Below are 22,183 nucleotides of genomic sequence, written 5' to 3' on the forward strand. Positions count from 1 at the left end.
TCATGAAGGAAAGCACCTTGAAACAGTTTTAACTTTGTACAGGGAATATACTGATGAACTATCATATTTAAGTGGGCTGAGTTAAAGATTATGAGGCATCATTGTTGGCTGAAAAAAATACCATATCATAATCAAGGATCATATGATCATATTGTAGTAAATTAGACACTCCCGTGTCAAATTCCAACTCCAGAGGCACCAGCTTCAATAACAAAAATCTTGTCGAAGTCGGGCGCTGTTGTCATTGCGGCTTTAAGTTCGTCTAAGGCGGTAGTGGCTTTGTCCAACCATTGGAAAGCATCTTTTTCTAGCAAGGAAGTAAGTGGTGCACTGATCTTTCTATAGTTTTTCACGAACTTACGGTAGTAGCCTGTTAAACCCAGAAAGCCATGTGGCAATTTTATGTTCCTCGGGGTCGGTCAGTTCTGCATTGCTTCAATTATGAAGGGGTCCACTGCCACACCTTCTTCTGATATAATATGCCCAAGATATTCCACCTTCTGTTAAAGAAAGCAAAAATTCGTAGTGGTCGTTGTGTGTTTGAAATGTGGTTTTCGGAATGTCTTCTTCACACACTCGTATTTGATGATACCTGGATCGAAGGTCCAGCTTTGTGAAGATTCGTGTTCCCTTCCATCTAGCAATTCATATACTACTGGAATAGTGTATTTGTCCTTGACGGTGATGTCATTTAAAGCTCGGTAGTCGATGCACATCCGCCAAGTTTCATCCTTCTTGCGTACAAGTAGCACCGGTGAGGAATAGGGGCTGCATCTTGACCGAACCACCCTGTTTCAAGCATCTCCTTTACGATCTTTTCAATTTCATCCTTCTGGAGGTGAGGATATCGGTACGACTGAGTGTTCGCTGGTGGCTTGCCTGGAAGGATTGGAATCCGATAGTCATGTTGCCGCGTAGGAGGAAGACCGCGCGACTCAGCAAAAATGTCGGCAAATTCAGCAAGCAATTGGGCAAGATTTTGATCTTCAATTTCTATTTTCTTCCCCTCTAGTTGATGCTGGAGATGCATCAAAAAGCCACCATTTACCTTGTGCAAAACTTTCTCCATTCGTTGGGTCGAAACGGTGGTTACGTTGCTTCCGCACTTTCCGCGTAGGATGATTTGTTTGCCTTTGCAGTAGAATTTCATAATTAATTTGGAGAAGTTCCAAGAGACATCATCTAGCGTCGTCAGTCGTTCTATGTCAAGCACGGCCTCATAGTCACCAATTGGTAGGAGGCAGAAGTCGATGATAATTTCTTGGTCTTGCAGTAATAGTTTCACCTGCGGACATCTTTGGTCGCACTTTAGGATTCTTCCGTCGATGACCTTTACGTCGAACTTGCTGCAACCTTCGATGTGGAGCGCCATCCGAGCAGCAAGCTTACTATTTATGAAGTTATTAGTGCTGCCCGTGTCGATGAGAACGGTGATCGGTTGTTGTTTGAGAAGGCCTCCAACTTTCATCGTTTGCGGGTTTGAGTAGCCGGCTAGTGCGTGTACCGTAACGTCGATCGGTTGTGGATCTTCTTCCGCATCTTCTTCTTCATGTTCAAGGCTCTCTTCTAGATGTTCAATGACCTCTTCTTCTACTGGTTCAATCATAAGAAGTCTCCCTTTTCTACAACGATGCTTGCGGCTCCACGGCTCGTCGTAGTGCCAACATAACCCCTTCGCAGATCGCTCCCGAAGCTCTTCTATTGTCAACCTTTTTAGTGCAGGGACTTGGTTGACAGTAGGGGGGGCTGAGGGCTTTAGTATTGCTAGTCGAGGAGCAACCCTAGTAATCCGGGCTTCATGGTTCGATCGCTCCTCTTGAAATCGTGCGAAAGAGATGGCTGCCATAAGCGTGTACGGTTGTCGCGCTTTAACTTCTCCCCGAATCTCCGGCTTCAAGCCCTCAATGAAGATCCCCAATAGCTATTTTTCATACCAATCATGAGTTTGATTAGATAACCTTTCAAACCTGGTTTAGTACTCCTGAATGGTGGAGGTTTGTCAGATCTTTGCTAGTTGTCCGTTAGTGTTCTCGTAATCGGTTGGTCCGAAGCGGATCAGCAGTCCTTCTTTGAATTGTTACCATGAGAGGACTCCATGAGTGTGTTTAAACCAGTCAAACCACTGTATGACATCCCCTTCAAAATGTATAGCCGCAATTTCCACCATAAATGCGTCCGTGGTTTTATGGTACCGAAAATATCGCTCTGCGCGCGAGATCCAACCAATCAGGTCTCCTTCCCATCTAGGGAAGTCCACCCTCATGCGTGGATAGTTGGGGTTGGTCATAGAGCCTCCCCTCTCTTGGAAGTCATCTCTTCGGGCTTAGTGCGATTAGGCAGAGCTCTCTCCTTGATATGATTTCTTCGGGCTTGGTGGTTGGCCCAATTTGAGTTCGGTAAAGAGCGTCTGAATCTTATCCTCCATTCGCACCTCGAAGGCTTCGAATTTAGTAATGATTGCCTCCTCAAATGCCATAGTATATGTCTCCAAATCTGTGATGTTAAGATCTCTCTTTTGTTGTCGGGTTAAAGGCATGTATAGGTTGAGAGAAGTGATGGTCGAAAGGGTTGGTGGATTGGTGGATGTAGGCAACGGTTTAGGCTTGTTTTGTGGTTGTTTTTGGTGTAGTTTGAGGGTGTGGTTTGGTGGAGTTTTAGGGCTACGATGATAGTGGATGAAGGTTAGGGAAAAAAGTTTTAGATCTATGGTAGATGACAGCAAAGGTTTGATAAAAATCAGTGGAAGTTGCTGCAGGTATGTGTTGTCTTGTAAGAGCAGAATTGTCGTCGAAAAAATAACGGTTTCTCGATGAAATTTTCAAAAAAAACCGAGAGATTTAAGGAGGGAATTTACAGCAAAATCTCAGTTTATATGACAGCAAGGATGACCAATTTAATCAAGAAAATTTCGGCAGTATAACGACAGGGAAATTGGTGCAAGTTGCGATAGCAGAATTCTCGTCGAAAAATTTTAGCGGTTTGCGATGAAAATTTACAGCAACACAAGAACGTTTTTAGAGATGAATTCCTTAATAGATCAATCTTAGATGGAAGCCAAGATGATCTATGAAGTGTATAAGAAATTTCGTTCAAAATGGATTGTAAATAGATTGGTTAAGGCAACAATATGCGGCTGCAATTTTCTGCGGCACAGATTTTCAAGTATAGCAGATTGGACGTAAAAGATCAGTAGTTTATATTGAGAATTTTTCGACGAAACCAAAGAGAAATCCGCTGTTAGGAAATGTCAAAGCTGTCATAAAAAATTTTGTAGGGATTTGGACAGAAAAAACACAGTAGCAAGATCAAACAGATTGTGCTATGCGGTTGGAATTCTGCAATGTATCTTTCGTCGTAGAAATGAAAACTTTGTGACAAAAAGTTTATACAGTAATATAGGAACAATTTTTTTTTTTCGAATAAGGATAACTAAATTGCAGCAGCAATAAGGTAGGAAACCAGAACCTGTTGCAATTCACGAGGAGATCAAAGGATGATCCGCGATGGTGGAGATGACGGCGGAATTCGGCAACGATCTTTTAAGCAATTATGGGAATTGCTTTGGGCAACTGTGGAGGGTTGATGGATGGATGTGGAAGGGCAACGAGACGCCAAGAATACTGCTCTGATACCAGGTGATAGAACCCTTGCAGATTCTAAATTTGGGGTTGATCTCTTTAGAGGATCGGCCTCCTTGGAACTCTTTAGGGGTTGCTCCCTCCAAGTTGCTGCTCAAAGTCTGCAGAAAAGATTCATCTATTGCTTATCAAAAGAGAAGGAATATATGGCTATTTATAGGGCTTCTAAACCCTAACTCCTAGTAGGACTTCTACTCAAGACTTCTACTTCTAACTAACTCCTAATATGACTCCTACTCAAGACTCATATTCCTTTACAACTCATAATTCTTCTCTAAGAAACAACCTCCTAACCCTAGCCGGCCTCTTCACCTCTTTAATAGGGGTCGGCTTACATAGGTTTTACATGAATGCCCCTCTCTATTAGGACTCTCCTAGCTAGAGTCCTAACAAAGTACTTTGGCGGAATTATCTCAGCTTCCTCCTTGCGACGAACTCTGTGTTCTCAGGTAGGAACTGAGTTCTCAACTCCAGCTTCAAGTCCTCCCTTGTGTCCACTCGACACCAATCTTGTTGGATCTCCTCCCAACAGGTTCGCCACCAAAGTTTTGCATTCCCATTCGGATATATAGTTGTTATTAAAACTTTGGTATCTTCATAATCGAGCCTTGTAGCTCGAAAGTACTGTTCTATGTCAAACAAGAAATTCTCGAGCTCCTTTGTGTCCCTAGCACCTCCATAGCAATGAGGCTCAGGTGCCCTCAAGTTTTGTGGCGACGCAATGTGAGTGTTGCTCCCTCCCGCATTTAGTGCCCTTGTGAGCATTGTCACTCTAGAAGTGAGTTCTACCACGACTTCGTGCAGATGTTGCACAGTGTCTTTAGTGTCTTCCGTCAATCGATCGACTTGGGACTCGACCTTGTCGATTCGAGATTTCGCTTCTTGCGAGCTCTCCACCCCAAGAAGCCTTCTTTGGCCTTAGTAGAGTTCTTCCAAGCTAGCTTTAAGAACATCCAGGCAGATTTCCACTGCCGTGAGTCTCTCCTCGTGGCTCGTTTTCCCGGTTGGCGCTCCAAATTGCGCCTCTTCCGCTCGCAGAGAGTAGTCAACTTCTCGCTCGTCATGTTCGCTACCACACTCCTCCAGAGCGGCTCCAACAACATGAGAGCGAGTTTGCACTTGCAGCCCACCTACGACTGCTTGGGGCAATGGTCAAGCTTGCCCCGTCTTACTCGATTTGTCACGATGCTTTGACATGGCGAGATTGCGATGTTTCTTCGTTGTTTGCTCGAATTGCTTGCCCGCTATGATACCACAATGTCACGGACTTAGCTGGAATTGCCTAAGTCGTGAGACACCCTTACGACAAAGTCACGAACTTAGCTGGAGTTGCCTAAGTCGTGAAGCACCCTTGCGCCAACTCCTCGGACTTAGCTGGGATTGCCTAAGTCATGAGGTACCCTTACGACATATGCGTCCGCAAAGGGTCAGCCTAGTTGCAACCTCGTACAAGTCCCGAAGGACCTATAAAACAAAATGTTGATTAGTTTGAAAACGAGCGACGGACAAGTCCCGACGTCTCGCGAAGAGGGAAGCTTTACAAGCAATTCAGCGAGCACCTTGAGAGCAAGAGAGAAAAGAGAGGAAGGAGAAAACAAGGACTTTAGAGGGTTAAACGAACAGTTGCAAGTCCGCAAACAACTGCTCACCGGGTGTCGGGCACGAAGACAAGTTCCCGTCAAGTTAACGTGTGAACTTATGAAGATTGTTCAACGCCCGACACTACCCCGAAGCCCATCCCCTCTGGTGCCACCCGAGGGGTTCCAGAGTGATGAGATGGCTGACGTTTTGCGTGAGGCTGCGGTCTGCAGAAAACAAGCTGTGACACGCGAAAACGGAGCCATTTTGGAGCAGTTTGGCCCGACACGATGAGCGATCGCACTACAGCGCTGCGAACTGTCATTGCTTACATTTTTCAAGTAAAAACACAAAACCAAGGCAAAACATGCACCATGTATCTGTACAAGCATGCAAAAGCAACGAACGGTTTGTTGAACAAAGTTGTTGCGGGTGCGCAATGATCGTTCATGACAGTCTGGTAGCGGGCGGTCCACGTACCAGTCTGTTGTGCCTATATATCAAATATTACAATACCGAATGATACCGCCCGGTATACCGTTGATCTAGCCCCATATCGAACGATACGAGGTTGTATCTAGCAGTAGTGGTCGATATTTCGACCGTTACCGACCTATTCGGTAACAGTCGATTTCGATCGTCGCCGCCCGCCACTAGGCGGTATCAGTCTAGCTGCAACGAGGGAAGAAGAAGCGTCGAGGGAGAAGAGGGAGAAGGCGCTCGAAGAATAGGGAGAATCGGGAGAACCTCGATGCTTTCCGATCCGGCGCCACCCGCCCTCGACGATCCCAATCCAGGAGGTAACGAAAAGGCGACAGCTCGACTTCTTCTTTGCCAAAGGTCAGAGATGTCTGCGACCTTCAATGTCTTCGTCGAATGCCATAGATGAGGAGAAGACACATTCTTCTCCTCGTCTAACTCAACAAGGAGAAGAAAAGGAGGTGACATCATGGAGGCAATGTACGCCTCCTTTTTTATATTATTTTTATATTTTATATAATAATTTTTATATTTTAATATATACGTACCGAGCGATACACTCGTACCATACTGTATCGAAGAAAGCTCAATATGCCAGTACGGTACAAAATTACGAACCTTGCTCTCTCTATATATATATAATATAAAAATTAATATATAAAAAAATAAAAAATATATATATATATTATTAAAAATATTTTTTAAAAAAAGGCGTACACGGCCTCGACGGCATGGCCTCCTCCTCTTCTCCTCGTCGCCTTGTCTGCGGCATTCGACGAAGAAGGCGGCGAAGACGTCGATGGCCGCAAACGAGGCGATGAAGGAGACCACCTCTTCCACTACTCTAGCCGCCTCCTACCCTTATCCCCGTGCCTCCAGATCCTCATCTTTACAACTCTCCTTGTCGTTACCTCTTGGATTGGGATCGTCGAGGGAGGGCGACGACGAATGAGATCGAGAAAGGGCATGGAAACAAGTTCGCGTCGAGGTTCTCCCAATTCTCCCTCTTCATCAAACGCCCTCTCCTTCTTCCTTCTTCGACACTTCTCCCTCAGCCTTTCTGCAGCCAAGTCGTATCGGGCGGATCGCCCGGTAGCGGGCAGTACAATTCGAAATCGCAAACCTTGCTTCACATGACTATAGATCCTTGTGGTATATCCAGCATAAATGAAAGCTCAAATCAATGAGTGTCTCGTTGTGGTACTAGCCATACAGAGGTTACATACTAGAGCACCTGGGTACACAATAGATTTCCATCATCAAAGGTCATGGACATCTCTGTTTCCTTGAGTCACTCACTTATTGACAAGAAGAGAAAGAGAGAGAACCTATTTAACAAACCATTTAACTCTCTTCTTATATCTTTAGGATTTCAAAGAAAACGCAAAAAATAAATAAGAGCATGAGGTTCCTGCCACCATAATGTTTAGAGAGGTTCAAAAGCCTTAACCTATGTTTCTGCATTTCCCCTTAAAATTTATCAAGACGGAAACCCAAGTATAGCTAAGTCACAAGTTCTTGAATTAAGTTAATTAACCAAGAACATGGTGTCTGCATCCTTAAAATATGGTGATGATCTAATGACAACTGCAAATTACAATCTGTTATGACTTAAAGGACAACCTACGTTGTTGCACTAGTTTGCCTATCACTGAAAAATTATCTTGAATTAAGTTAATTAACCAAGAACATGGTGTCTGCATCATTAAAATATGGTGATGATCTAATGACAACTGCAAATTACAATCTGTTATGACTTAAAGGACAACCTAGGTTGTTGCACTAGTTCGCCTATCACTGAAAAAGTATCCAACTCCCAAAGAGGTCTTAAGAAAATTAAGACACCAACTGTGCAACTTAGATGACACATTTCAAAGAATATAGTACCTTAATAATGTCATCAACCACCACTCTTTCATAAGCAATGACTGGTCCAGAGTCCAATTCTCGAACAGTATATGCAAGTGATACTCCTGTTTCAGCGATACCATCCTGTCCGGACAATGAACATATTGGTACATGCAAAAATAAATGACAGCCAAAATCACATAGGGGACTAGTTAACCTGCAATGCTCTTTGAACAGGAGCAGCACCACGATAAAGGGGTAGCAGACTTGGGTGTATATTAACAGTACCTAACAAGTAAAACAGAAATCCATGAACATGAAAGTCAAAGACATCTAATCTTTAAGCACCTACCTAATTAGATTTCAAGAAGCAAAGGTACAGTAGAGGAAAGTGAACTCAAGCTAATTCTTTCCTTTTCATGAATGATAACTTCTAAAACTTTTGGTAAAAGAAGAATCTGCAGTTTTATTTATACCTATTTTAGAAGAACAACAGAATAAAACAGAAGGAGAACCTTTTATCCATACAGCCAAAATGTGGTATTTCTATCCATGAACTCATGCACAAGTCAAATGCTTTACTCTTCAATCATACTACTTCAATATCAAACAATATACAAAACATGAAGTATATAATTATAGAATTTTAAAAACTCCCAATATTTCACATTCTTGCAATTCGCATGTATAGCCATGCAAAACAGGTTCTCATATAACTGCTATGTATGGATTTGAGCCATTAACAAATAAAATCAGATAGATACATTATACCAGAAATGCACCCTAGATCCTCAGGCAGCTACCTACCTAACATTCAATTCAGCAGATCAAAACAGAAGTACCAACTTATATATGGTTGTGGATAAGCATTTTTTAAAATACTGGTCATTATGGTGCATACCAACCAGTGTTTACCTCTCTCCTGTGTCAATTCCACCACTCCCAAATCAAAGCATAGTCCTCTGATCTGTCACACTACCTTAAATTATATGTCCTCCTCACTTCCCAGTTCTTATTTCTATTCTATTCTGCTTCGCCACTTTGCTTGCTACTACTGCTGCTTTGTAGCTATATCATTTGTCATTGTCTCTGCTACTGCTATATATAGAGAAAATATATATATTTGTTTGGATACTGCTATGTGCTGCTTCTATTGCTGCTCCACTGTAATATCTATTGAAGCAATACTGCTTCCACTAATATGAAGGCATTTTGGCTTGTTGTTATATTACTTCAACTAATATTACTACTTTTATAATTACTTGAAAATGCATAGTTTCTGGTTCTCAAATACAACTTAAAGACAACAGGCACACGCTCATGGAAAAGAAAGGTATATAAATTCACACACCATTATAAATTCACCACTTTCTATCAATGTTAAGTAACAAGAGATAGATCAATTATTCAATTTCAAATTCATAAATTTAGAATAAACTTGCAGGCATCATGAATATCACTAGACATTGGAAATATTCTTAAGAATATAAACTGAAACTCCACCCAATTCGTGACTCAAACTATTTGCGTACCACATGGTGGAATCTCCAGAAATTTGTTAGGTAATATATTTCCGTATGCTGCAGTAACACAAAGTTCAGGATTTAGAGCCCTTAAATCAGACAAGAAAGTCTCCTGCAGGAACGACAAAACTGTAAAGGACCTTCCATGTATACTATTCTTTTGTCATATGTAAATGTATGCATTTGGATTTGACAGCAGATAATTCAAACAATGATAAAATATTAAAGCACCACTTTCTAATACAGACAATGAAACACATCTAAAATGTAAATAGGTAAATCCATGTATAAAAGAAGTCCATTTAATATCATAACTCTGAAGAATCATAATGGAATGACAATTTTATTTAATATGAAAGTGAAGGAAATTGGTGCATGACTAAATTTATCTGCACATATTCAAAATGAAATTGGTGCATTCTCATCAAACATTAAATACAGTAAAATATTCCTATCTCAAATGCATGACTGTGAAAAGCACCGGATTTGATATCAACACTATGTTGATTTACTTATTTTTCAATAGTCAAACAAATGATTGAGATGATTGTGGATTAAAAATGACTAAAATGATAAACCAAGATGGCCAAATGGGTTTACCAAATATTCAAGAAAAATATTACAGAATGATATATTCAGTTAAAATGATCAGATAAAATCTTTTACTTCCCAGTTTATATCTATGATAAGATATACCTGGGCAAAAATGCCCCTTTCAGCAAACATGTCCATGGTCCAACACAGTTTCTAATAGATTTGCCAAAAGCCATGATAGTTAAGGATCAGACAGTCAAACCAAAAAGTATTTCAAAATAAGGCAATGTCACGTGCATTATGCACAGAAGCACAAACACATGTATCGAAGTCAGTCCTAGACTGAGATAGCCAGACATGCAAATGACATAGCATGGATATTCTTTGCAACAGAACACAAACAATCATTCCAATCAGCCAATACCTCCCCAGCTCGTTCAGGTGTGAGTATGCGGTCTTGAGGGAATCCTCTGTCTATGGCATGTTGCGCGACAGGGGACGGCATCAACTTCCTCCCTCTACCCCTTCCAGACGGTGGTTGGGTGACAATTGCTGCGAGCTAAAAAAAAGGTTGTTTATCAATGATATTATCAACTAAAAAAAACCACTTTGAACAAAATTACAAATCGGCACTAAAAGGGGCATCTCTGAGAAGTTCAGAATCAAGAACTTCTGAGATTGGATCAAACAAACAATATTCAATACCATATTCGAGCACTACAACCAAACTGCACTAACAATAACCAGCTAAAATACCAAATGTGGCTACTTGGAAAGTCTGAACACAAGGAAATCACTACAGAGGTAATATACATTAATAGGTCGGGACTTGTTCGGGATTATCAAATACCTGAAAGATCGAATTGGGAGCTTGAGACGAGTCGAGTAACGCATCAAGAACGGAAGCAGACACCTGCGCAGCAGTAGATGCCAGTCAAACGAGATGCAAGCTATAGAATCCAAAGAAAGAAAAAAGAAGGCGTGAGCGGGAGGAGACCTGTGGGGAGCCCAGGAAGACGAGGTTCCTCTTGGTGGTGGTGACGGTGAAGGCGGCGGCGGCCTCAAGAGCGCTACAACAGCAGCAGAAGCGGCGAAGAGTGAGCGGAGGAGGCAGCATATCGATTCGCGTTTCTCACTTCTCTTCTCGCCCGTTGTTTACCCGTCGGTCGGATCGGGGTTTTGCAGGGAGGTAGAGAGAGGGTCATGGGATATGATTCTAAAGCTTCTAGATTAGTGGTGGAAGGTACTATTCCTATTTCTGAAAAAATGTAAATATTTTTTTGACCATGTGTCTCATCTATGATTTGATTCGTAATATTTTACTTATCACATGGGCATTTAACCTAAACCACTGGATTATATGCTATATGTAAATACGGCTATTGGGGATTGTTTGATAACAAACTCGATCTGGTCATCACCGTTACATCATTCATATCGATCGACATATCGGATACGGTATATTATCTGCTACATATTTACTATCCACTTCGGTGTACTTTTACAGGCTTGATACTGTATGTATTATATAATTGAACATAGCAATTGAATAGTACGATTCTTAATATATGTTGTATCACTTATATATTTTATTGACGGAGCTAAGAGAATATTTAGGTCAACAATTTGTCTCAAATTTCAAAATATTTAAGAAAAATCACTCTATGTTATTAAAATGTTTTAAATGACTAAAAAATCTTAAATTCGTAAACGAAAATATACATGGAGATATAGCAGAGAATAACGAAGAGAATATATATGAACTCTATTTGTACTTAGTCTGTTTTCTTTTAGTCTAACATGTGTTTCTTTGATTATATTGGACTGGAATTTTCATTTGAGGAATACAACGTTGTTTTCTTTGTTTTGTTGGACCGATATTTCTTCAGTTATACTGAATTTAAGATAATTTTATCTCTTTTGAGATATCTGAATAAGTTTATATATTATTACATAAGTCATAGATTTCACGTTGCACATATTAATGTCATGTTATTTGATGTAACAGAAGTTTATTTTATTTTTCTGAAAAAAATAACCAAAATAATTTTGTCGTGTAAAAAAAAAAAGGTTTTGCATCATAACCCTAATTGTGAAATGAGAAGATCAACTTCCGATAATGTGAGATCTACAAGATTGAATGTACATTTTCTTAATATCTACTGATTCGATATGGTCTTAGAATTGGACTATATATCTCATTAGGCTAAACCCTCCTAACTTAATTAGAAATATAATTTTGGACATGTGCAGAGTATAATTGAATTGATTATGTCTTAAAAAGAATTTGATAAGCATATTATTATTAAGATTGGATTAAATAATTTGGATCAGTGATTCATACTAAATAAATTTAATAAATAAATTATTTTATTATGATTAAATAATTTTATTAGGTTCGTCGACTGGGTATTAAATATAATATTATTAGGGTCATTGACTCGATATTAAAAGACTTGAGTAATATGAAGTCTCTAATAAGCTAAACCTCACGAAGCACTACTACGTAAGAATTTGATTATAGAAAGATCAATACCTCCAAATTTAATCAAAACATGAGTAGTGTGTAAATACCCCAAATTTTATCAGGGAGTGAGTAAAACTACTTATAAGGGATTAATGGGTATATCATTAATTGGAATTTAAGGATTTATCAATCAACCCATGAGATTGGTTCATTACTCTCTCTCTCTCTCTCTCTCTCTCTCAAACTAGTAACTGGCTGAGAATTAAAAGACAATTCCGACCTTTTATCACCTGCACAACTGTTCTATCTAACCGTGTGAAGGGGAACAGCCCACCTCCTCCATGCTTTTGTATAAGAAGCACCTATAGCCAAACAGTGCATCAAAGGCCTATCAAAACAGCGCATGATGGATTTTAACCTCCATCAAATATATTCTTTGTCTGTTCCCCAACTCTCTCTCCTTGGAAAAGCAATTCTCATGTCACACGCATCTGTGACCTTGAAGTAAATCTGGATAGAGAAAGGTAGCCACATGAACTGGTGGTGCTCCCTTGCTCCAACATGATGACTTCTGGTTGGCTATCCATCTGAACCGCTTCTATTTATCAGATATGTGCTGGTCGTTGGCTTGGTAAGAGCACATAGCTCTTCTTCTTCTTCTTCTTCTCATATTCAACTGAGTCTGGTCTGATGATTGCTGTATTAGCAGGCTGTGAGGAGGTGATGAATGAAGGAGAGGACTTCAGATAAGGATTCTTCATGCTTGCTAGACTTAGCTTCCTGGTTGCTGCCTCCGTTGCAGCGTATGCAGTCAAGCAGGCTAACACATCCAGACCTCCTCGCCTGAAGCCATCAGGTAGTACGTGCATCACCTGTGTTTTGATGGCCTATCATGAGAACTAACAATCTTGGACAACTGCCATGAACTGTGAGTTCAGAGAAAGCTGAGGAGACCACAAAGCATGACTCAGAAGAAGGAGATTACGACGCTACCGATAGAAAGATTCATGTTAGTTAATTTCCTTCTTTTTCTTTCTTTGATAGCTTTCATCTTCTTTTTGATGGTAGCATACTGTTCTTGCTGTAGCAGCATGAGGAGGAGGAGGAAGAAGAAGAGGAAGAGAAGGTTAAAACGATCAGCAGCGTGATAAGCCCGGCGCCGATCGCTCTTCCTCTCCATGACCTGGAAGATGAAGAGATCCTGCCAGAATTCGAAGACCTTCTATCTGGAGAGGTTGAGCTGCCATTAACCAGTGACAAATTCGACGTCAAGGATCGATCCCAGTACGACATCGACATGGAAATCAATGCCTCCGAGCTGGAGAGGCTTCGCAGACTGGTGAAGGAGTTGGAGGAGCGAGAGGTGAAGCTGGAAGGCGAATTGCTGGAGTACTACGGCCTCAAGGAGCAAGAATCGGACGTGGTCGAGCTGCAGAAGCAGTTCAAGATCAAGACAGTAGAGATCGACATGCTCAACATCACCATCAACTCTCTGCAAGCCGAGAGGAAGAAGCTCCAAGACGAGGTCGCGCAGGGCGTCTCGGCAAAGAAGGAACTGGAGGTGGCGAGGAGCAAGATCAGGGAACTGCAGCGGCAGATTCAGCAGGCTGCAAGCCAGACCAAGGGGCAGCTGCTGCTGCTGAAGCAGCAGGTGACCAGCCTCCAGGCGAAGGAGGAGGAGGCTGCGAAGAAGGAGGTGGAAGTGGAGAAGAGGCTCAAGGCTGTGAAGGATTTGGAGGTGGAGGTTCTGGAACTGAGGAGGAAGAACAAGGAACTGCAACATGAGAAGAGGGAGCTGGTCGTGAAGCTGGATGCAGCTGAAGCCAAAGCGGCTGCTCTTTCCAACATGACAGAGGTATGTTGGATTCAATGCTGGCTTCAAAAGATTGCTCTTTGTGCTCCTTCTTGTGTTCATGAGATGGAAGAAACGTTGTGGCTGTAGGAGTGCCATGCCTGTGGCTATGCTTTATCCACATTCTATGTTTTGCTACGACAAACTTATCTTGGATTTGTCTTTTGTAAGTGGGTCCTGGAACTATTATTTATACTTTCTGCTATTGATAAAGTTCAAAATCTTTACAATGAGCAAATAATAATGCAGGTGGCTGGTGTTGAAAGGTTATGATTTGTTAGGTTTGAAAAGCATCTTTTTATTTCTTAATTAGAATCAGGCTTTTTGGAGGAAATATATACAAATATAAAAAATATTTCTATATAAATGAAAGAAATATTTGAAAATTAAAGATTGGATGCTCTATAAAATAATTTAGGCATGTCAAGTTTTGTGTAGGAGGAGGATTTATATATCTGATTTAGAGAGACTAAAAGAGAAAATTATTATTATTATTTTTTTTATAAAATGGTGTATAGAAAGTTTGTGCTTGGATTCAGGTTATCTAGAAGTTTTTTTATTAAATGGAGTCATATTAAAATACGCCAAAAACAAATCTTACATAATTATTCATGTTTAATTGTTGATTCTCTTGATTGTTCTTTTGATCTCAAAGTTTTATGAGTTGATATCACACTAGTATTTCTCAAAAGAAAGATTTATCAGAAGCAGATTATTTCAAGTCATGATATCCTCCTCAAACTATGATCATGTTGCCTCTTGCATGTGCAGACCGAACTGGTGGCTCAGGCCAGGCAGGAGATTAATAATCTAAGGCATGCGAATGAAGATTTATCCAAGCAAGTAGAAGGCCTACAGATGAACAGGTTCAGTGAAGTGGAGGAGTTGGTCTACCTGAGGTGGGTCAATGCATGCCTGAGGTACGAGCTCCGGAACCACCAAACACCTTCCGGCAAAGTCTCAGCTCGAGATCTCAACAAGAGCCTCAGCCCCAAGTCTCAGGAGAAAGCCAAGCGGCTGCTGATGGAGTACGCCGGATCGGAGCGCGGACAAGGCGACACTGACATGGAGAGCGTCTCTTCCATGCCTTCTTCTCCGGGAAGTGAAGACTTCGACAACGCCTCGGTGGACAGCTTCTCCAGTAGGCTCAGCTCCGTGAGCAAGAAGCAAGGTCTGATCCAGAAGCTGAGGAGGTGGGGGAAGAGCAAGGATGACGCTAGCGTCTCCTCCTCCCCGACGCGCTCGCTGGGCGACCGCTCCCCGATGAGGAGCAGCCAGAGATCGAGAGGGCCATTGGAGACGCTCATGCTCAGAAACGCCGGAGATGGCGTCGCCATCACCACCTACGGGAAGAAGGAGCAGGACCCGAATGAGTTCTTGGAGGAAGCCAATCTTCCGCGCATTAGGACGCAGGTCTCCTCGGATGAGCAGCTGAACAATGTCGCTGCGTCCTTCCACTTGATGTCCAAGTCGGTGGAGGGAGTGGCTGAAGAGAAGTATCCTGCGTTCAAAGATCGGCATAAGCTGGCAATGGAAAGAGAGAAGCAAATCAAGGAGAAAGCCGAGCAAGCTCGAGCAGAACGTTTCAGCCACAACTCGGCTCTGAATCCATGCACAGAGTCGAGGACGAAGGCAGCATTGCCTCCAAAGCTTGCCCTGATAAAGGAGAAGGTACCTGCAGCCACTGAACCAGGTGAGCAACCTAACGGCAGCAAAATCGATAGCTCAGTGGTGAGCAAGATGCAGCTTGCACAGATCGAGAAGAGGGCGCCGAGGGTGCCCCGACCGCCTCCGAAGCCATCATCTGGTGGTGGTGCTCCGAGCTCCACCAACAGTTCAAGTGGTGTGCCACCACCTCCACCGTTGCCACCACGTCCTGGCGCGCCGCCTCCTCCACCGCGGCCTCCTCCTCCCCCCGGTGGGCTATCGAAGACGCCCGGCGGCGACAAGGTCCATCGAGCACCTGAACTGGTTGAGTTCTACCAGTCTCTCATGAAACGCGAGGCCAAGAAGGAGCCATCAACAGTTTTCGCCACTGCATCCAACGTAGCAGATGCCAGGAACAACATGCTGGGCGAGATCGCCAACCGATCAACGTTCCTGTTGGCTGTAAGCACATCGATTCCCTTCGCTACTCACATCATCTGTTGGACTCAATGACGAGATCTACTTGGTGCTGATGCAGGTGAAAGCTGATGTCGAGACACAGGGCGACTTTGTTGAATCCTTGGCCGCCGAGGTCAGAGCTGCAAGGTTCACCAACATCGAGGATCTTGTTGCGTTCGTCAACTGGCTAGATGAAGAACTCTCCTTCTTGGTAGGCAACAGCCACTGAGCTCAAATACCTGACGCTGTTCATCTTCTGTTGTCATGATCGATTGGATTCGCAGGTGGACGAGCGAGCCGTTCTGAAGCACTTCGACTGGCCAGAGAGCAAAGCTGATGCTCTGAGAGAAGCAGCTTTCGAGTACCAAGACCTGATGAAGTTGGAGAAACAGGTTTCGTCCTTCGAAGACGACCCCAAACTGCCCTGCGAGGCTGCTGTCAAGAAGATGTACTCTCTGCTCGAGAAGTAAGTACATCGGGGTATGCAGAGTGGTTTAGGTGATACTTTTGGGCCGCCTTCTCAGAGCTTGTGACCTTGATGTTGCAGAATGGAGCAAAGTGTGTATGCACTGCTGCGAACTCGAGACATGGCAATTGCTCGTTACAGGGAGTTCGGGATTCCAACTGATTGGCTGCTGGACTCTGGTGTGGTGGGCAAGGTAGTGAACCATATAAAGATTAATCTAACAACATACTTTGTGCTTCAATTATGATCTTGAAGAGCTGGAAATAAGAATAAGCTCAAAGACATACGGATGTTTTGGCAGATCAAACTGTCAACAGTTCAGCTGGCAAGGAAGTACATGAAGAGGGTTTCTTCAGAGCTTGATGCTCTCAGTGGCAGCGACAAAGAGCCAAACAGAGAGTTTTTGGTTCTGCAAGGTGTAAGATTTGCATTCCGGGTCCATCAGGTAAAGTTCTCATGCTTGTCTCATGATAAAAACGTCAACTAGAAGAGCTGATAATTCACAAGGTAAAACACACCTGTTTCTTTCATGTCATGACCCATTTTGTGTGAACTTGCAGTTTGCTGGAGGATTTGATGCAGAAAGCATGCGTGCTTTTGAAGAACTCAGAAGCAGGGTCAACAAGCAAACAGAAGTGGCTGAGAAGTCTGATGCTTGAGGGGAGTTTTACATGTCTCTACTTTGTTGACTTCTCGTGCTGTAATATTATTCTGGAGATAATGATCTGAACAATGTCAATGGTCACTAAGAAAAACAAACATGATATTAAGGTCTATTTGTTTATGTAAATCACCAGTTCAGTCAATACATACTACAAAAACCTTCACAAAAAAGGAATTATCTACAGGATTATACTTGTTGCAATTGCAATTAAAGAAACAGCCATAAGCTGATATTGTTACTGATTCACAGAAAAATCATCTATGGGGAAGTACAATGCCGAGAAGTGGTTCTTTGAGCTCAACTCCACCTTCAAGTCGAGGACATAAACAAGAACCATCACATAACTATCTCAGGTTCAAGTTGATCAATTAAGATAGGACGGTATAAACAATAAGCAAAAGTTTTTATTTCTTGGTAGGATTTGAGGCTATCAAGATTTAAAATTTTAACTAGTTGAGATAATCAATATTATACCCAACCAATCTTCCATAAAACAAGTCCATATTATGACTGGAAACAAAGCACAAGGAATATAAATACTGAAAATTTATGCTTAATACTTCAAGAGACAAGGAGCACATTAACGTTAGACATCAAAATGTTACCTTGGTAAAGAAAGACGACGAACAAAAATCCATCATGGTTATTCCAGTTACATGCTGCAAACATCAACAGATATCAAACTACAACAGACACTCTTATGTAAACAAAATTTTGCAGTGGGTTTCACCTTCAAGCTTCATGCTGTGCACATATGCAGGCCAGCAAAATGATGAGGTACTAGGACTTTGTCATTAACAAGAATTTGTTCCACAAAATCAACATGAATATTGAATAGACTGGAAGTGACAGTGCTGATTCATATCAAACAAACTATCAGAGAACAGATAAGAATTGCTGCCAGAAGTGCATGCAATTTAATGTTATGTTAACAAATACAAGCTGAGGCTGAATGCAACAAGGATCTGCTCCCTTCTCGATATGAATAAGTCCTGCGTTATCCTACTATACAGGCTGTAGATGGTACAAGATCAGTTATGATAGTGATGAATCTTTAATAATACAAGTGGGGATCTAAAACCTACATGCACAAGCCACATTTTATTGAAGGAGATCAATGAATCAGTCTGTTCCAGTATCTTGGATATGACTTACCAAACCATGACAGAGAGATGCAACTTGTTGAAAATCTATAGAATAGGAATATCAAAATAGTAAATGAAGCAAAAAATAGTGGTCAAAACTCAAAAGGAACTTTGAACTAATATTTCCCATAACCAGTCTGAACTCAGAACTTAAAATTTAATCTAAAATCAGCAGTTCACTGAAATGCAAATAATCAATCATCAGATAGGTTAATTCATTTAGTATACAAGACATACAAATTCATTTGTCCTGTTGGATTAGCAAAGAAAGAAGCGACTTGAAAAACTGAGCATAGGGACATCAAGAATAAACAAAGGGAAGTGTCAAAAGCTAAACTAGAGAACCATAAGTGATGTGAGCAACGATAAACTGGTCCATCAACTTCATACACAATAACTTCAACTGGTGTCACTTTCAAGTGCATCTAACTGCAGTATACTTAGATTGCTAACATAATCACCATCTACATACTTGCTTAATCATAAAGCATGATCTATTCTATTAAAGCAAGCCTATCATATAAGGAGCCACATTAAAGTTACCAAGGGCGCAAGGAGTACTAAGGAGCTAAAAGCTCTACTGAAGACTAACTGCGATGCACGAGGGATGACACATGATGCATGAGGCACAAGGCAAATACCTTAGAAAAGTGACGGGTATTTGTTGTCATGTTTTATATAAAGGTAGTGTCAATCAATAAGAAGATTTACTACCCCTAAATAGTATTATCCAGTGTAAAAGCAGCTGCAGAAAACAGTCGTGTAAGAAGTGAAATAAGAAGAAAAAAAGGGAGGCGACAGTTAGAGAGTAAGTTAAAACTTTTAAAACAGCAGTAGTATAAAACTAAGAAGGAGGGACAACTAAACAAATGCTTACCATCACAGAAGCAAAGGAAAAAAGAAGAAAAGTGAAAAGGCAAAAACAGAAGTCAATTGAAAAAGGAAGAAAAAAGAAAAGAAAGAAAGGCAGAAACACAGAGAGATAAATAAAAATATGAAAATCAGTGACACAAACCACAACTAGAATAACAAAATATGAAGTGAAATTTGTATGTTTCGTATTACCGTTGGCTATAAACTTGTTTAATGCTAATCAGTTCCTACCAGTCTCTGTCATAGTCATGTCTTTTCATACCCACCATATTAAACATTTTGCACCATGATGGCAATTTGTAAATGTTAATGTGGACACTCAAATATAATCTCAATCATACTTCTTTTGTGAAAAAGAACTTACACTAAGAATTTCCATCTCGACATCCAGCATGTTTGATGCTTTCAACAATCAAGACTGTTTTATTCTCTGTATCTACATGTAATTGTATTGGACATTAATCCTCAAATAGATAGAGTAAAGATCTCTTAGCACAAACCTTAGCTAATATTTTGGAAAGAACTAAATAAATAAAACAAATATTCCATCATGCATAGTCTCGACAAAAATGGGGAGCATTTGACTACACAAATACTTACAGAATTGCTTTAAGTTTAGTATGATCTATGACGAACCAGATATTGGGTCATATGGCACAAACATGAGGATACAATCTAAATAAGGTAAGAACTCAAATCAAGGATCAAGAATTAAACGAAAGAAATTTTCAGGAAGTAGACGAGAAAAGCACCAACATAGAGACAAGCACAATTTGTATTGGATAGGTGTATTGGACATTATTTGACTTGTTATAACCCCAAAACTGGAACCATGGAGATCTTTAATTAAGAAGTCAAAACTTACAATACACATAGATTTGAAGTCAAAGTTCACATTACATATGAAATTTAGAAACTGAAGATATACCATGATTTACAAGTGACACATAATGTAGTAGACAAATTGAGTATCTTATTGTATTGTCTGTTTGGATATATATTTAATAAAATAATAAACTACCCAACTAGATTCAGATATTTGAGGCTTCTTAACACGACTTCAAAAACTTCATGTTCCAATAATTTTCCAATAAAACATAATCTATTAAAGTCATGTTTCCCTTATCTGTCATAAATCTCCTTTTAGTAACTTTGTCATATGCTCATATTATGCAACATTGATTAGCATATTAAATTGCAAGTAAAATGTGCACAGACAGGATGATTTGCTTGCCTTGGGCCATACTTCCTTTGAGCATTAATAGTTGACAATGTTAGGGCTCTGCATGAAATGAGTTTGGTCTTGAATAAATATATACTGGAAGGCCAAGCTATTTGATTGAGTACTACGAACAATAGGAATTCAGCGACCTAGTGAATTATGTCTAGAGCCTGCACATCTTGCTTAGTGCTAAAGAAGAGCAGTTTTCTGCTGATGGAAAATCCCCTTTCTTCCCAATGCAATTGCCCAAGCATAACCAAGCATCTGCAAGAGATGGATTCAAAATAATGTGAAGCACACAACACAAATTTTACACAAAGCCTGACTTTTTAATTCATTATATCAACATGAAAATCTTCATTATTGCATAAAGCTTTCAACAAATGAGCTGCTGCTTCTTTTCTGTAGTCAGGAAAGACATCTAGTATTTTTCCCTTCAAATATTCATATTTTGTGGCTTGTGCAATGGTGACTTCCTCTTGTGTGTGTGATTTGAAGGAATGAAAGACATTATTATCAAAATGAAAATGGCATGCTGATCCAAATAGATGATAAAGCTTTCACTAAAACGCATTAGTAAATAATCACCTAAGATTTTTTTTTTCATGAGGAAGTCATATAGGAAAACAGAATTCCACAGACAATATTTTCCCATATGACCATATAGAACTACCACAATCATTGTAACATATTTCCAGATATACAAGGCAGGACCATGTGTTAAAATATGCACTGTAGTTAGTAGTCATGTTGGTTTCCTGTCGTTCCCTTCATAAAACCAGGTAGAAGAATTACATCAACATAATAATACTATTTACCAAAATATGATAAGTTTCACATGCCAAATAAATCATTATTCAGGACTTACCCTCACAATGACAGCTGTCCAGAATGAGAAACTTGTGGACTAATAATCTTCATGTTCTTGAAGTACATATATGTCTAAAGATTACTACTTAATAATTTAACAACTTCTAGTCTAAAAACTTAAGTTCGAAGTTAAATTGAAATGTATTAAAATGTGACAATCTGCTTATATATTTCCCATTGCTCTTGTTACTGACACCTGCAGATTAAGAGCTGGTCCTGTGCGTCTTCACACACGTTATCAATACTAGGAAAAGTTCAATAAAGAAATCTTTCAAGCAAATCGCACCTAAGATCTTAATTACTAAAGTGGCAGTATGGACTAGAAGTGGATCATGTACAACATTCATGGCAATCTGTTAAATAGCAACCTCAAAACATTGATTTACCTCCATTTCAAGCGTGAAATTTCCAATTGTTCATTGAAACCGACACGAACGAGAATAGATCGACGTAGAGCGATGGGAGAAGGGTTATCATAGTCGAATAGAGTGAATCGACGAGGGCGAGAGCCGCGTCGGCTAGGGTCTTCAGCTTGGAGGTCTTCTCCTTCGGGTCTCGAAGTAAATAGGTGTCACGGAGGCGGTAGAGCTAGTCGGCCAGCGCCCAGGATCTTGCGGTCGCTTCTGTCTCTTTGCTCCCTGCCAGCGTCGTCTCTTCGGAACGGCCGAGAGCGAGAGCGGAACGAACGCAACGGACAACCCGCCTAAATAGTGATCTTCTAAAATACTTCTGCCGATTTGCCCTTCTACATATAATTTTTTCCCCATGCGACCTCTAGAATCGGATTTTTTTAAAAAGATATATTATCAAAATATTTACCAGCTAGGTTAATTAATATTTTTTAAATAATTTAATTCTTATGATTATTTTTTAAGAAAAATCTGATTTTCAAATAGTATCACTTGTTTTTTAAATTA

The 22,183-nt window shown here is 40.7% G+C and overlaps 2 protein-coding genes and 1 long non-coding RNA gene across 7 annotated transcripts in view; 1 reads left to right on the plus strand and 2 right to left on the minus strand.

The window, feature by feature from the left end:
• LOC135597211 (uncharacterized) overlaps nt 1-10,812 on the minus strand; it is a 47,386-nt gene extending 36,574 nt beyond the window's left edge. For all 3 annotated transcript variants that reach the window (XM_065089859.1, XM_065089860.1, XM_065089858.1), the window contains exons 1-6: nt 10,599-10,812; nt 10,452-10,514; nt 10,026-10,160; nt 9,077-9,179; nt 7,762-7,832; nt 7,584-7,688 (exon numbers count right to left, since the gene is read on the minus strand). In XM_065089859.1, coding sequence (XP_064945931.1) covers nt 7,584-7,688; nt 7,762-7,832; nt 9,077-9,179; nt 10,026-10,160; nt 10,452-10,514; nt 10,599-10,718 — 597 coding nt within the window. In that variant the 5' untranslated portion in view covers nt 10,719-10,812. The remainder of the gene's footprint in view (nt 1-7,583; nt 7,689-7,761; nt 7,833-9,076; nt 9,180-10,025; nt 10,161-10,451; nt 10,515-10,598) is intronic.
• A 1,751-nt stretch (nt 10,813-12,563) lies between these two features.
• Nucleotides 12,564-17,268, plus strand: LOC103972782 (protein CHUP1, chloroplastic). 3 transcript variants are annotated; one of them, XM_009387143.3, is made up of 10 exons: nt 12,564-12,699; nt 12,778-12,924; nt 13,007-13,077; nt 13,156-13,923; nt 14,692-16,029; nt 16,106-16,237; nt 16,311-16,492; nt 16,574-16,685; nt 16,794-16,937; nt 17,053-17,268. In XM_009387143.3, the coding sequence occupies exons 2-10, from the start codon at nt 12,828-12,830 to the stop codon at nt 17,149-17,151; spliced, it is 2,943 nt and encodes a 980-aa protein (XP_009385418.2). In that variant the 5' UTR covers nt 12,564-12,699; nt 12,778-12,827; the 3' UTR covers nt 17,152-17,268. The 3 variants fall into 3 exon arrangements, with proteins under 3 accessions (XP_009385418.2, XP_064945933.1, XP_009385419.2); XM_065089861.1 differs by lacking the exon at nt 12,564-12,699 and having other exon boundaries at nt 12,711-12,924; XM_009387144.2 differs by lacking the exon at nt 12,564-12,699 and having other exon boundaries at nt 12,711-12,924; nt 13,159-13,923.
• LOC135597212 (uncharacterized) lies at nt 17,053-21,969 on the minus strand. Its single transcript, XR_010481155.1, has 3 exons — nt 21,653-21,969; nt 17,887-20,660; nt 17,053-17,815 (listed from the first exon to the last, which is right to left on the minus strand). It is a non-coding gene; the product is annotated as an uncharacterized LOC135597212 (long non-coding RNA).
• Nucleotides 21,970-22,183: the final 214 nt, after the last annotated feature.

This window comes from Musa acuminata, chromosome BXJ1-11 (genome assembly GCF_036884655.1).
Source record: "Musa acuminata AAA Group cultivar baxijiao chromosome BXJ1-11, Cavendish_Baxijiao_AAA, whole genome shotgun sequence".
NCBI lineage: Eukaryota > Viridiplantae > Streptophyta > Magnoliopsida > Zingiberales > Musaceae > Musa > Musa acuminata.

Coding starts and splice junctions, on each gene's coding strand:
- LOC103972782 (XM_009387143.3), top strand. CDS start 12,828: ATGCTTGCTAGACTTAGCTTCCTGGTTGCTGCCTCCGTTGCAGCGTAT. Junction 13,924..14,691: donor CTCTTTCCAACATGACAGAG/GTATGTTGGATT, acceptor TTGCATGTGCAG/ACCGAACTGGTGGCTCAGGC. Junction 16,938..17,052: donor TTGCATTCCGGGTCCATCAG/GTAAAGTTCTCA, acceptor GTGAACTTGCAG/TTTGCTGGAGGATTTGATGC.